General features: G+C 44.9%; 1 protein-coding gene across 2 annotated transcripts in view; it reads right to left on the bottom strand.

Annotated features, from left to right (window-relative positions):
* Nucleotides 1-3,914, bottom strand: part of SAMHD1 (SAM and HD domain containing deoxynucleoside triphosphate triphosphohydrolase 1) — a 46,016-nt gene extending 42,102 nt beyond the window's left edge. The window contains exons 1-2 of one of the 2 annotated variants that reach the window (XM_081034607.1): nucleotides 3,555-3,914; nucleotides 318-384 (exon numbers count right to left, since the gene is read on the bottom strand). In XM_081034607.1, coding sequence (XP_080890733.1) covers nucleotides 318-384; nucleotides 3,555-3,765 — 278 coding nt within the window. In that variant the 5' untranslated portion in view covers nucleotides 3,766-3,914. The remainder of the gene's footprint in view (nucleotides 1-317; nucleotides 385-3,554) is intronic. The other variant, XM_081034608.1, reaches the window with a different exon arrangement.
* Nucleotides 3,915-16,173: the final 12,259 nt, after the last annotated feature.

The raw sequence follows: 16,173 nt of genomic DNA, 5'->3' as shown, positions 1-16,173 counted from the left end.
GAATCATTTTGGGCCGGCCCGGTGGCGCAGGCGGTTAGAGCTCTATGCTCCTAATGCCGAAGGCTGCCGGTTCGATTCCCACATGGGCCAGTGGGCTCTCAAAAAAAAAAAATAGGAATCATTAGTAGTATTAAACATAGGATCTACACAGCAAAAACAACTGTGTTAACCGCAGGGAGTGGGCTGTTTCAAAACACTTCCTAGATTTAAAATGAGGACAGGACAGTTAATATCAGCAATCTTAGGTTTTGTCCCTCAAAGGGGAATAAAAAAGTCACAAGTGTGCGTGACTACAATGTGAATTTTATCATTCTTACCCCACTCCAAGATTTTCAAGATGAGACTCATCAAGATAGGGCAGTAATGAACCTGTGATTTTCTTTTCTATGGACGAAAAGGGAGAAAGAGATTATTTCAATAGTTATGCTTTTCGATTTCTTTCCATTTGAATCCACCAGAATTTACTCAGATCAACTGCGTGCACCCACTATAGACAATGGACAGCGCCAAATACCACTTTTCTGATTTTCCACTAGGAATGTCTTAATTTTAATTAGACAACTATATCAAGAGGTGTTTTTTTTTTTTGATAAATCAGGTGAAAATTTTTTAATTACTTGGGTAAATTATTTGCAAGGAAGTCCAGTTGTAAAACCGGCGCTTTCTCCTAAAGCAGGTGAGATTTGGGGTGAGGGTAGGGAGTGTTCTTAGAACACTCAGGTCAAAACCACAGCCTGAGCAGGTCCCAAAGTGTTGACTTAGTTCTAAACCTCCAAGTAAAGCACACACTACTCTGTGCTTCTTTTTTTTTTTTTTTAATTTTTTTATTGGGGAACAGCATATTTCTCCAGGGCCCATCAGCTCCAAGTCGTTGTCCTTCAATCTAGCTGTGGAGGGCGCAGCTCAACTCCAAGTCCAGTCGCTGTTTTCAATCTTTAGTTGCAGGGGGCGCAGCCCACCATCCCATGCGGGAATTGAACCCACAACCTTGTTGACAGCTTGCGTTCTAACCAACTGAGCCATCCGGCTGCCCCAACCTACAGCATTTTTCATGGCTGTCTTGTGTTCTACAATATAGATGTACCATAACATATTTAATCATTTTCTTCTGAACTTTATGTTCTTCACCTCTAGAATAAGTATTACTGAACCTATGTCATAGAGTTATAGATTTGTTGTAAAGATTTTATAAAATATGTGAAATGCATAAAATAGTACTTCACACAAAGTAAACACTCAATAAATGTTAGCCATCATTATTATTTACCACTATTCCTGATGGATACTTAGATCATTTCTACTTTTTTTGCTATTTATAACCAATGGTTAAAAGAATAATCTTGAATAAGTTTCTTTGGACACCTGTCAAATTATACCCGCAAATTTTTATAAGTGAAATTTCCTATAAGTAAAACGGTATTGCCAAACTCCCTCGGTTGAGCCAATGACATTTTCATCAACTTTACTGAGTTACCCATTTCTCCTATTATCGATCATTAAATATTTTCCAATCTAAATTTAAAAATCAGTATTTTTTTAAAATTACTCTTGAGACAATGTCTTTTTCTGTGTTTACACTGGCTGATTGTCAATTGTTTGCTCCTATGTTTTGCTTATTTTTCTGTTTTTGTTTTCCTCTTACTCTTAGTTGATTTTCTAACTTTGGTTATGCTCTCCAATGTATTTTTTTTTAATTGGTTTGTTTGTTCTCTTATTGTAGAGGGGAATCCAATGGTTTTTGATGAGAACACTTGTTAAGGTATGAATTCTGGCATGATTTGTGGCATCCACAGACCTAACCTTAAAATCCAGCTCCGATTTTTTTCTAGCCGTGTGACCTCTGGTAAGTTACTTAACATCTTTGGATCTCAATCACATCATCTGTAAAAAAAACTATGGATTATGGTCTCTAAATGTCAGGGTTCCTGTGAGATTGTATTCCAGGAGAAAGCAACCTCCATGGGGTCTGATAGGACAGTGTCCTGCTGTGGTCAGCTGGTTCCCAGGAGAACACGATCAGGGGGCATGTTCCACTTTTTTTTTTTTTTATTGGGGTGACAATTGTTAATGAAATTACATAATTTCAGGTGTACAATTCCGTATTACATCATCAATAAATCCCATTGTGTGTTCACCACCCAGAGTCAGTTCTCCTTCCATCACCATATATTTGACATGTTCCACTTTTTTATTTAGTACTTGCTCCGTTTTGGAGGCCAGCAAGAGTTGAGGGGCCTCCAGGAGCGAGAGGAGCCTGACTGAAGTTTGGTCAAGACAAAGCCGGCGGTCAGGAATGAGCGACTGGTCAGTTGTCACCAACGACAGGCGTGCAGCGTGTCCTGCTACCACCCGACCAGGGGCTCCGGAGGACAGATCGCTCTGGAGGCCGGGGCACGAACACCTGCGGCCCGCCACGGGCACGGGGGGCCCACAGAGCCCATCACGCTTAGGAGACGGAACCTATAAAACGACCTCGCCCCCACCTGCGGCTCTTCACGAGCAGTGTCCATCCCAGCCGTGGAGGCAAATAAGAGGGGGGAAGGGAAAAGAGAGAAGCACCATTTCTATGTACCCCTCGAGTGACCGTGACGGCTTGCGCCGCTGAAGCTCCTCACACCCGACTGCAGACGTTCACAGACCGTGCAAACCCCGCCAGTCTCCGCAGGGAGCCCCTCGGAGCACGAGGCCGGGCGCTGCACACCCATCGCGGGGACCCGCGGAGACTTCACGTGACCAGCCAGGTCACTTGGAACGCACCACCTGCACGCTTCCCCCGAGTGGGGGGAGTCAGTGGTCAACCCAACCACCCCCGAGTCCAGATTTGGAAAAAAGAAAGTGCTTTTGGACACGAAACCATGGTGGCCGCCAAGCTCCGCTGGTACAGGGAAGAAGCATGGCTTGCGCCCTGACGTGGGGGGCAATGGTGGGCTGAGAAGATTTAGGGGGAAACCAACACGCTCCTTCCTTCCCTTTCAGGAAATCCCCGAGTTTCGGGAAAAGGGGGGTGGGTCTGCGGAGGAAACAAGCTGGAAAGCATCCCGGACAAGGGTTCCAGGCGCTGCCGCAGCGCAGGCCAGCCTGCAGGACCGCAGCCCGCGCGCCCACTCCGGGGAGGACGCTCTTCTACCCAGAGAAGGGCCCCGCGTGTCGCCTGTCCGCGCCGCGGCGGCACGTGCCTGAAGACACCCACCAGAGTGCCCCCCGCGGGTCCACCCGCCCCAAAGGCTGCTGCCTTCCTCGGCCCCCCCGGCCCCCCCGCCGCAGGTCCCCCTCCTCCGGGGTCGCTCGCGTCAGGTCTCCCGGCGCCACCGCAGGCCCGCGCCGCAGGCCGGCCCTTCGCCGCAGGTCACCCCGCCCGGCGCGCCCCTCTTCCGCCGCACCCCGCCCCCACCCCAGGCCCACCCCCGCGGGCGCCTCCCGCGCCAGGTCTCGCGGCTCCGTTTCGGGTCCTCCCGGAGGGCCTCCGCTCCCCGGCCCGGCGCGCGCTCCCGCAGGCCCGCCGTCCGCGCCTCGGCTCGCCGCCCCGCCGCCCCGCCGCCCTCCAGCCCTGCTACCTCGGATGCGGTCCAGCAGTCCCGGATCTTCGAAGCCACCGCGCTTTAGAAACTCGCACACCTGCTCCGAGTCCCAGGTCCTGTGGTCCGGGTGGAGTGTGCGGGCCGGGGACACCTCCGCCGCAACCGCGGAAGGGGTGTTCGGCTGGGTTCTCGGGCTGCCATCACGTCGGGGCCGCTTGGGGGTTCGCTCCGAGTCGGCTCGCTGCATGGCTACACCCCGCGCCCGGCGCCGCACACTCAAGAACCGCGGTGCTCGGCTCGCGCGCAGGCGCACTGGCAGCCCGACACTGGCGGCGAGTCCGCTCCGCGTTGCCAGCCTACTGGCCTCCCGCGCAGGCGCACAGACAGCTCAGCCCTTGGGGCCAGACAGCTTAGCCACTAAAGGCACCTGGCCCCTGCGCAGGCGCAATGACAGCCCCATGGTCCTAAATGTGGCCCCGGTGTTTACGCGAAACTGATCAGCGAGCAGCAGAACAAAGGGTGGTGCTAATAAGGGCGAGAGCGAGGAGAGAGTGTTCTCAGAAGCCGTGGACGTCCAACCACCACCGGGAGCAGGGGCTCTTATGGTGAAGTAAGGGTACCTTCCTCCAAATGAGTACCCCAGGTGTACTTGTGTTTCCTGTGCCCCAAACTTAAACCGAAAAGGCCATCAGGCTGCCAGCATCTTCCCAATTAAGAGAAAAATGGTCAAGAAGCTGAAATGGAAGACCTTGGAATGATTTCAAATCTGATGTGAAGATGTTCTCTTGCATTTTACAAGTTCTGCGGTATTGCTGGGCAGTGAGAGGGCCCCAGGGATGCCTATCTGTGTATTTTAGCCTATCTTCAGGTTTCCATATAGGAGCTGACTTCAAGCTTCTCTCCAAAAGAATCCTCAACCCCCTCTCCATCCCAACTCCCTTCCCAGAGGAAAGGAATACTACCTGGTGGTAACAGCCTGTGAAAACAGCAGGCATCTCCCCCTCACTTTAACTGCTCTGGGGCAGTATCCAAACTTCCCTATAAATCCTGGTCCATGCAATTAACCACCACTACTAAAGCCAATACACCTTCCTATTCACCCAGCCATAGACCCATCTAGGGCATAAAGGATGAATGAGGCAGATAATTATCAAGCAGTAGTAACAAGTAGGCTAGTGGTAAGCAAAATATTCTTAACAAACACTTAAAGCTTTATTGTGTGCCAGGCAATGATCTAAGGGATTTACAAATATTTGTTCATTTAAGTATCACAATAACATTACGATGTAAGAACTGAGGTACAGAGAAATAAGTAACTTGCCCAAAGTCACAGAGCGAGGAAGTCATGAAACCTGGATTCAAACCCAGGCAATCTAGCCCGGTTCCAAAATCCATGTTCTTGCCAACAATTGCTTGTTAATGGCAGTTTCAACATAAAAGTATTTTATATTAATTAACCCAAATTTTTTAATTGCTTCTTTGTCCCATAGACCCATGGGGGAAAGTATAGAGAGGTGTACTTGCCCTCTATCTGCACAGAAGGGCCAGGCCTGCAAAAACACACCCTTAAGTCCCAGAATAATTTGAGGAAAGACAAGATAATTGTCAAGATTTGTGAAACCAAAACAAGAGACCACAAATAGCATAAGCGTGAAAGACTTATATTTGAACTTGCAAATAAATGGCTGGTTTGAAAACTTGTGTTCATCAGACCCGTGGGAAAGCCTGCCTTGACAGCAAGGTTTCCTGGGCAGTAGGTAATAGAAGTAGGGTTTTATGTTTAATCAACTGGGTTTACTCAAAAGCAATTGCTTTTGAGAACTTGACTTTTCTATTTGTTTTTGTTAAAGATCATAATTTAATGCCATATTTATTATTTTCCCTCTAATCCCCTACTTTCTAGGGGCCATAGATTTATACAAGGTGGTTGATTACTTGCTCAAGGTCACCTGGCTGGTAAGTGACAGAATCAAGATTCCAAGCTGATTCTAAAACTTGAACACTTTCCAGTTTTCCACTTCATTTAATTCCATACAGTCCTGGTGATCCTAATCCATCCAGTCACTCTCCAACCTGGGAACAAATACCTACCAGACACAGGCCCTGTTCTCTGGTCCTAGTGATAGAAATGAATGCTTAAGCTCTCCTCTGACCTCACCATGTTAGGACTAGAAGACTTTGAATTCAATTCATTTAAGGCCCGTTGCTTAATAACCTTGAACACTCCCAGTGATTCTTCTCTGCTCTTCCCCAGCTGCCTTCCACCACCCAGATGAGGTAAACAATTTTATTTCTGGCAGCATTAATTTTGTGGTTTCACATCTTTCCACAGCTTCCTCTTCAATCAGTGCTGTTGGTTCTCAATGCCAGCTATCACCATTACCTGGTCCTTCGTTTACTTCTTTTTTATCCTTTACTGAACCTAACCTCAAGACATTCTTTTTTTCCATCTTCCCAAATTCCAAAAGAATTTGATTTTTTTTAATTGATTTTCTTGTTTCCTACAAATAATGCTCAAGAAAGAAATGTGTATATCTGCACATGCAGGTCCAAAGATCACCTCCTGGCATGTGCCTCATAAGTCTTTTTCTTTTTTCCTTTTCCCTCATAAGTCTTTTTCTGTTTGTAGGTATAGAAACTTATCTCCAGGTCTAGCAAGTCTTTGAAAAAAGGAGACCTTGCAAAATGACAATAGCTACCATATTTGAGTACCTACTATGAGTCAGATATTCTACTTGTGCTTTACTTTCTATCCATAATTTCTAATCCTCTTAACAACCTCCTTAGATGGATATTATACTAGTTGGGCTTATTTGGTCATTAATACATTCATTCATTCAATAAATATTAATATTTACTGGGTACTTAGTAATTTGCCTGGCACATCAATGAGCAAAAGAAACAAAAATCCCTTCCCTAGTGAAACTTATATCCTAGTGAGGGGAGACTGGCAGTGAATAATAATATAATTAACAATAATAAACATGTTAGAAGTTGGTGCTATGGAAAACATTTTTTTTAAAAGAGGAGTGGAGAGGGATAGGGTCACAATTTCAGATAGGGTAGTCATAATAGGCCTTTTATGAAAGTAGCATTTAAGCAGAAACTTGAAGGAAATGAAGGAGTCAGCAGTATCTGGAGGAAAACCTCTCCAAAGAGAACAGCAACAGCTGCGAAAGTTTACAGTGCAAGGGCTCTGAAGCAAGAGCACACTCAGAGTTGAGAAACAGCAAGGAGGCCTGGGTGGATGGGCAAAATGAGTAAAGGAGAAAGCACAAAGAGACAAGGTAAAAAAGAGAGTACAAAGAGAGTACAAACCATGTAGGAATATGAGGGCTACAAGCTGCAAGCAGCTCCACGGCTCCACATCTCGAGCTGAAGGAAAGACTCTGCTCCTCCAGTTCCAACAGAAAATTGTAAGGGGATGACTTCAACAAGCTTGGATTGTATTCAATCCATCAGATCACATGTGACTCCTTGGGTTAGAGGGCAAGGTCTTGTATCAGGAAGAAGAAAATTAGTTTTTAAGGCAGTGTGAGTTGGATTGTCTCTGGTGTATGTGTTTTGAATTTTCTCTCATTTCTAGCTGAAAATATCGCTGGTACACTTCACAGCTTCAACATCTGACAGGGCTTTCTTCAGATATCCAGTGTTACCTGACTGATTTTTTTCTTGTAGTTACGCTTGTATCCAGTCCAATCTAGTCTGATTCCTCATCACTCATGCCCTACTGTCCCTAGTGAATACCAACGTCAGCCAAGTTCACAAGGATTCTTTTCTCTGAGAAATCCCTTGCCACTCACTGAGTGGACCTCAGTGTATGGACTGACTGAATTGTGTCCCCCCCTCACCAAATTATATGTTGGAGCCCTAGTCCCCAATATGACAGTATTTGGAGACAGGGTCTTTAAAGAAATAATCAAGGTAAAATGAGGTCATATGAGTGGGGCTGTAATCCATAAGACACACCAGAGATCTCTTCTTTTCCCTGTGCACACATAGAGGAAAGGGCACGTGAGGACACAGCAAGAAGGTGGCCATCTGGAAGTCGGGAAGAGAGGTCTTACCATAAACCAACTGTGCTGGCACCTTGATCTTAGATGTCCAGCACCAGACTGTGAGAAAATAAATTTCTGTTGTTTAAGCCACCCAGCCTGTGGTATTGAAGCAGGGGTCTGGTTGGGACTCCATAATAGAGGTCTCGCTGTGTCCCCAGCCTCACCTTTCCTTAACCTATAGTTGAACAATAAATCTTCCCCTGTGGCTTGAGCTCAGAATGCCCCGGAATGCTCCACCCCTGTCCTGGTCCCTTGCCTTAGAAGATTACCCTCATGATTAATGCCTGTATGCTTGCTGACCACAAACCTCATAGCCCAGCATTCTTCCCAGGCTACTCCCCTCACCGTCACTGGCTTGCTGAGGCCACCAAAGAGTTACTACTACAGAGCGAAGCACCATGAAGAAGAACAATCCCCCAGGACCGTCCTGCAGTCTCTGGAAGAAGGCCCTGATTTTCCTTTAAATCCCTAAGCTGGTCTGAGACTGTGAAGGTGAAGCAGGGCCCCGCTGGGCCCCCTGTACTCAGCATGCCTCCGGGATGCCCTGCCCCCCATCCGGGCTGGTTTCACTCTATTTGGCCTATAGTGAAACAGTAAATCACACCCCTACAGCTTGAGCTCAGAACGTCCCCGGGGTGCCCTGCCCTGTTTTGGCTCCTGGACCCAGAGAATCAGCTTGTAGATGCTTGCTAATTACAAACTCTATCACTTAGCATTTTTCCAGGTTACTCCCCCACCATTCCCGGACTGCTGGCACCACAAGAGATACGATGACAGAGGGGGCATCATGAAAGGAAAACAGACTTCTGAGATGTCATACAGCCTCTGGGAGAGTGACCAGATTTTCCCTTAAATACCCCCAACTGGTCTGTGAATGTAAGGCAGTTTTTGGAGGTGTTTACCCGCTGCCTTCTCAAACCAGGGGTTATCTGATAATAAACACACTCTATGACCCAACTCCTGTGTGGGTCTATTGGCTAAGTGGGGCAGGCAGCATGAGCCCCAGACACCTTTGGCTTCCAGTTACAAAGGCAGTTTTGAAGGTGTTAACCTGCTGCCTTCTCAAACCACTTGTTATCTGATAATAAACACACTCTATGACCCAATTCCTGTGTGGGTCTGTGAGGACAGAGCCAGGAGAGCAGTTTCCAGACTCTCGACCTCACGTGGAAAGGTGCTGGCTCGAGTGGTAGATGGCCATCCGCTGTGACTAGTTGGCCATCAGTTGTTACCAGTTAGCCATTAGCCACTGATGTAACTGCCATGGCTGAGCTAGCAAACGCGGATTGCAGTTAGCAGGTGGGTTGGTTGGCAGAGAAGCGGAGGTCGGATTGCGGATAATGTGGCTTCTGCTTCTTGTGTCTCCAACCTAGCCGCCAGCGGGGCTATAGTGGTATGACTTCCCTATCTATGGCTCCGTGGGTGTTCCTTTTTGGCTAGTATCCTGCATTCTTATGTGGGGAGCAGGAGCTGAGACCCCGCATGACACCCTACATGACAGGGTCTATTAGCTGAGTAGGGCAGGCAGCATGAGCCCAGACTCCCTTGGCTTCCGGTTACAAACGCAGTTTTGAAGGTGTTAACCTGCTGCCTTCTTGATCACTGATGCTCTGACACTTATCCTATAGCCCAACTGTTGTGTCGGTCTATTGGCTGAGCGGTGCAGGCAGCACGAGCCCCGGACTTGGTGCCCTCCAGTTTCAGTATTTTGTTATGGCAGCCTTAGCAGACTAATACACACGGCCAACACATTTGTACTATGTGACATCCACTCCTGTGTTGATGGCCTAAGGTTGGACATTTTGACATAGTTTCCCAATCTTCATGCCCCAAGCTTTTGATGGCCATGGGGTTACTTGGTGATTACCAAGAACCCCTGTGCTATTAGATATCATGCAAAATAAAGTCTCACACGTACTTGTCTATTTCTCCACTCTAAGTGTGCTATCATGATGGACAAAATACATGTTGATTTAAGTGTAACAGTGATGGAGGAATATTTCCCTGTGAGTCCCCAGACAATGTAGATGATGTTGGATCTGTGGGCAGTTTCTGGGTGTGGGCTGGGATTGTGTCTCGTGAGACAGAACAATGGAAACATGGACCCAGGAGAGGCGAAGAGTTTTAAAAGGAGGATAGATAGAGTATTGAAAGCAAAGAGTCAGAGCTTCAGAGCGGGAGGGGGTCCCGAATGGGGGTAGCCCCAAGACTGAGGCAAAAGCTCTTTTATACCTTCCCTTGCCTGTTCGGGGAAGGGGAGCTGTTGAAGAAGGGAACTGGTGCCCCCAGCCTCCTAATGGTATTTGTCTAACAGGTTTGTTCTGCGTGCCCATCCTAAAGGAATTAGCAAAGTAACCCACTCTTATCTATCAGATCAGCTCCGTTTGTCAGGCCAAAAGGAATTTTATGATTAACCTCAAGGCCTTGTTACATTATGTCCTGGAGCAAAGGAGTGATTTCAAAACCTGGAGTTTTAGGGTATGGCTGTACTTGTTTATTCCACCAGGGATCTCCCTGTCTACCTAGGGACATGCTAGCTGACCTGTGTCAACAGGAGCCTTCCATCATTTTTTTTTTACATTCCTTCCTCAAAGTTAAATATCTTATTTACATAGGGAGACTTCTTATTTAAAAACTTGACCCTCACCTCAAGGAGAAGGTCTGAAGGCCATCCGATGCTTGAAACTTGTTAATCACTGTGGTTAACAAGGAAAATAGTTTCAGAACTTCTATAAAGTTGGAGTTTAAGCCCATAACCTGGGTGGGACTGAAGGATTTGTCTTTGGAGTGGCATTTGCATAACTGAAAACCTCCCTTTCACAGGGATAAGTGTTATTTAAATTTGAGGTGGCTTCAGGGAAGTGAACTTCACCGACCTAGTGTGTTCTGGGTATTGTAGGAAACTCCCCTAGATTCTGAGGATAGCAGTGTTCCTTGAGGATACGACCCTTTCCTTGAGGAAATAGTTAAGGTGGCACCGAATCCTCAGAACACTGGTAGAAGCTGGTGCTAAGCCTTCGAAAGGGGGAAGTTTATGGAAGGTACAGCCAAGGTGAAGGATGTGAGAGGTTCCCAGGAGGCAACTAGAGAGAGGTGTTAACCTAAATTGTCAGGAGGCAAAAATCACGCAAAGAAAAATGTTTATGTGTTATTAAAAGGAACAGCCATCAGAGCACATAATCCAAACATGTCCTTCTTGGGAACAAAAGCCAGAAGTTTTTAAAGACAAAAAGGGGAAGTCTGCATGAGTCATTCACAAAGGGTTTTAATTGGTGCTGGCTTTAAACAGAAATGGTTGCTGGGGCTATCTCTAAGTAAAAGTCCGTCTCTGTGACAGGTGGCAGATGTTCCTGTTCTGGAAAATTTATGCTTTTGCCCGGGGTCAAAGGTTATGTTTCATCTGGTGAGGATGTGCAGAAGTCCCACTTCTTTAATGGCCTCCCAACCCCGTTTTAAAGGCCCTTAAGTGATTTCATTTTATTTCACATTTTGTTACTGTGCTAAAAGTCCGGCTGCTTGCTGGACGAAAGACAAAAATCGAGAGACAAGGTTGGTGGAAAGAAAAGCAGGTTTATTCAAAATGCAGGTACTCTGGGAGGAAGGTGAACATTCTCCCTCCTTCTCCCCAGCATGGCCAAAAGGTTTTATAGGCACCTAAGAAGCAGAACAAAGAAAAAGGGTGGGTGGGTGGGGTCTTGGCCTAAAGTAAACAGAATCATTGAAACTGGAATGCATAGTAAATGTACAGTAAACAGAGACATTAAGGTTTGGCTGGAAAGGAGGGGAGCAAAGAAAAAAACTCAAAAAATCCCAAGCTAAACTACACTGTTAAATCGAATTATACTAGAGGTTTAAATCTCAAAACAGAAACTACAGTGTCACCCTTACAATTTCACAGAGGGTTTGGAAGAGGAGGACTGAATAAAGGGCAAAAGAAGATTGTCATTGGACCATGGAAATTTTTCAACAAGCTCAGTTTCTGTGTGTGATGGGAGGTGGCGTGGGAAGATCGGCTCCAAAGTAGAAACAATAAATGAGGATGTTTCCCAAGACAAAGGGAGAGAGAAGCTTTAGAAAGTAGACAGCCAGGGACTTACCAGAATAAGCCTGGGATATTTATGTACATCTGAATCACCCCAAGACTATTATCAAAAGCCATGGTAGGGGGGCAGCCGGATGGCTCACTTGGTTAGAGCGCAAGCTCTCAACAAGGCTGCTAGTTCAATTCCCGCTTAAGATGGTGGGCTGCACCCCCTGCAACTAAAGATTGAAAATGGCAACTGGACTTGGAGCTGAGCTGCGCCCTCCACAACTGGATTGAAGGACAACGACTTGGAGCTGATGGGTCCTGGACAAACACTGTTCCCCAATATTCTTCAATAAAATTAAAAAAAAAAGACATGGTTACAGATTAAAAATTGGGCTGCCATCATCTATGGAAGAATGGGATGTGTGCGTGTGTGTGTGTGTGTATATATATGTATATGTATATATATGTATTTATATATAAAATTGAAGGATGGTCCCTTCTCGTGCGATGTCCAGGTTCTTGGTGTCTCGAACAAAGAATTGAACGAGACACGGAAATAAAGCAGTGAAAAATAAAGTGGTGAAAGAGTAGTTTATTAGAAGAGATAGTACACTCCAAAGGGATTAGAGCAGTCCCTGAGCAAAGGCAAAACTAAGAGGCGCTGACTTGAAGTTCAAGGCGAGGACTTGAAGTTGTTATCCCTTTTTTCTCTAGAATGGGCTGTTCCTTTCCAGGTATGGGACCACTTGATCGACACCTGTGATTGACAAGAGGCTATTACCTCATCTTTTTAGACTGCGCATGTTCCTTCCCAGAAATCAGTCTGTTATAATGATATTAATGAACTTCCAGGCATATGTATGATATTATAAAGATAGTATAATAAGGCCCATTATATACAAGAGGTGAAATGAAGGTCATTGTGGCCTTCACTGTGCAGGTGTGAGTGACTGGTCTAATCTAGTTGGGTATTTTGTACTTATTTGTTTCCTAGTAGGGGTAGATACTTACAGTGAAAAGGGGAAGTTTTGGGTGGAGAGGAGAGGTCTTTTGGGCGGTCACATTCTGTGGGTTGTGTGGGTGGACGTGCAAGAATGCAGAGACCCGATCCCTATCTAACTGCCTGTCTTGTTTTCCCCTTAAGAGACATGATCCCCATAAAATTTCTATGGGAAGTTGAGGGACAGGGGTTCTTTTCTTTTGTATCTGCAACCAGCTGGGCCAGGGCATAGAGCTGTCCCTAACTATTGGGGGATTCACAGAACTCTCACTCTCTCTGATGTCAGATGAAAGGGCCTCAAGATCCACCTGGAAGATCAAGATCTATTTGAAAGGCCGTGTTGGCTTCTTTGGTTGGGACTGGTAATCTTGCTGGGGTATCATCTGTACCTCTAAGGCCCCTAAATGAGGAAAAATAGAGTTTGGTTAAACAGAGTTAAAAGTGTTGGCCTAAGACGCAGGACCCAAAGCCATCGACACAAGGTGGCTGTGTAATAGAAATTCTGTTTAGCTTCGTGGAGCCTGTGGTCTTTTCCTTTGGTTAATCTGGTCATTCAGGTCGTAGTATTCAGCCAGGAGCTGGGCCTTGAATGGCCTGGATCAGGGGGCAGAAGGCTTCCTGTGAGTCAGGCGAGGAACAATCTTCTTTGTAAGATGAAAAAGCTGATTTGGAAAGTGATTAAGATCATGAACTAGGGAGCTAAGAAACCCAGGGAAAGGAAACTTAAGGAAAGGGAAACTTAAAAGTTTTTCCGGGGGGGTGAGGAGGGCTTACTCACTTGGCCGGTATCACACAAACACACATACACAATGGAGTATTTATTATTCAGACTTAAGGAAATTCTGACATGTTACAACATGAATGAAACTTATTATGCTAAGTGATATAAGCCAGTCACAAAAGGAGAAATACTGTATGATTCCACTTATGTGAGTATCAAGTGTAGTCAAACTCATATAGACAAAGTAGACTGGTGGTTGCCAGGGGCTAGAGGAAGTGGGGAAAGGGGAACTGGTCTTTAATGGGTACAGAGGTTCAGTTCTGCAAGCGGAAAACATTCTGGAGATCGGTTACACAACAATATGAATATAGTTAATGCCACTGAACTATATACTTAAAAAAATGGTTAAATGGTAAATTTTATGTTATATGTATTTTATCACACAAAAACCCCAACTTTATTTAAGAAAAAAATTGAGCTGTGGAATGTGAGACCTTGGGCAAGTCATGTAAAAAATCTCTAGCTTTAATTTCCTCTTCTATAAAACAGTTTTATTGTAGGGTTTCATGAAAATTGAGTCTGGCACATAGAAAATGATCAATACTTGTGAGATATAATTATTATTAAAAAAATCTCTAAGTCTCCTTCAATTCATTAATTCAACTGTCAAGCCTATACATCATTCTACACACTGAGAAAACTCCAGAGGAAAAAAAGTCCCATCTCGTACATGGAGTGTATAAATACATGTGAAGTATCTATGGTCAACTATATGCAATTACCAAATTACTAGTGATGAATGCAGATGATACATGAGTAGAGCAGAAGTGCTGGAAAGAAAAATAAAACAAGCTAAGAGTATAGGAAGGTTGGATTGGTTTAAGAAGTGCTGTGATCTGAGACTAGCGCAGAGACCCAAATGAAGTAAGGAAGCCTGTGTTGTGATGAATGTCTTTAGTATTTTAACAACCCTGCCTCATAATGTTATCTATAATGCCTGATTCTTTGCAAACGTTAGACTCACTAAATAATTCATTCCAAATGCCATTTTCGGAAACAAATTCAACCAAGAAAAAAAACAAAAACATCCCAAATGCTTTTAATCTTTCTTTGTTGATAAAATAACATAAGTAACGGTACATTCATACATCAGAACAGAAGCACTAGAATTGTCATAGAAATATAATTTAGACATTGCAAAGATGACTATGATATATTACATGATACATATAATCCATTTTCACTTAAAAAAAAACCATAATATGCATTGAAAAAAGTCCAGGAAGATTCAAATCAAGAGGTGGCTGTGATATGGAGCCAATGGAACTCTTACACGCTGCTGTGGGACTGCAAAATGGTCCACTTGTTAAGGTAGGCAGAAAGATCAGGGCCACACGGGGTGAGAGCTGGGAGGCTGGGAAGGAGCAAGTACAGGAAAGAGGCGATGAGATCATTCTTTTAAAAAGGCTACAGTTAAGCCTAATGGACTATAACGCTATTAGCATTGCAGGCAGGGCGAAATCTCCATTTGGAGTCATCAGTTCCAACAAGGGCCAAATAAGAACAAGGGACACTCACTTCCTGATGGGAAATAGTAGTCAGCAAGGACCCTCCTGGGAACACCCGCGACTCCACCTCTAAATCTTGAATATTACATACTCTCATTCTAATAAAATCCTAAGCCTCTTTGTTCTTGGGGCACAGTTGCCCTTCTTCTGGGCCTGCCCACTCTCATGCCATCTTGAGAGTGTACTATACTATTTCCTTTCTTTTAATAAATCCTCTGCCTGCTTGGCTTTGTGTTGATTACCTGGTCTGTATTCGAATTCCTTCCTGAGACATTTATGTACCAAGAACGATTTTTTCCAGTAACACACTGAAAAAAGATATGGCAAGGTTTTATGAAATTAAACAATACTTACCTTTGGCCTAGCAACCCAAATCATAAGAGAATAAAAGAGAAATAAAAATATATGTTCAGAGACTTGCATGCAAATGTTCATAATTATTAATAGACCAAAAGTGGAAACAACCCAAATGTCCATCAACAGGTGAATAAAAATTGTGGTATACCCATAGTATGGAAAATTAGTCAGCAATAAAAAGATATTTACACATACAACAGGAATACATCTCAAAAACATAGAAAGTGGCAGAACTTAAATACAAAAGGCTACATACATTTATATGAAATTCTAGAAAAGCAGAAGTATAGTGACAAAAAGCAGACCAATAGTCGCCTTGGGTGTGTGGTGGGGAGCATGTGAGGAAAGAGGGGAAGATCCAAGGGCACAAGTAAACTTTTTTTTTTTTAATTGGGGAATATTGGGAACTGTGTTTCTACAGGGCCCATCGCCTCCAAGTCGCTGTCCTTCAATCTAGTTGTGGAGGGCGCAGCTCAGCTCCAAGTCCAGTCGCCCTTTTCTATGTTTAATTGCAGGGGGCACAGCTCACTGGCCTATGTGGGAATTGAATCGGCAACCTTGTTGTTGAGAGCTCACACTCTACCCAACTGAGCCATCCGGCCGCGTCTCTGATTGCTCAGCAGCATCTCATGTCTTCAATCTAGTTGTGGAGGGCGCAGCTCAATGGTCCATGTGGGAATCAAACCGGTAACCCTGTTGTTCAGAGCTCATGCTCTAACCAACTAAGCCATTCGGCTGCCCCGACAAGGAAACTTTTTAAAGCGATGGAAATGTTCCACCTATGGATTGTGGTGGTAGTTGCATAACTACATATAATTACTAAAATTCACCCAGCTATACACTTAAAATAGGTGCATTTTATTCTATGTAAATTCTACCTCAGGAAAGCTGGAAAAAATCATCATAGTATACAACTTAAGA

The sequence above is a fragment of the Rhinolophus hipposideros genome (assembly GCF_964194185.1).
Source record: "Rhinolophus hipposideros genome assembly, chromosome: 22".
NCBI classification, from domain to species: domain Eukaryota; kingdom Metazoa; phylum Chordata; class Mammalia; order Chiroptera; family Rhinolophidae; genus Rhinolophus; species Rhinolophus hipposideros.
The sequence above is the reverse complement of the archived record's forward strand: the minus strand, read 5'-3'. Positions and strand labels throughout refer to the sequence as shown.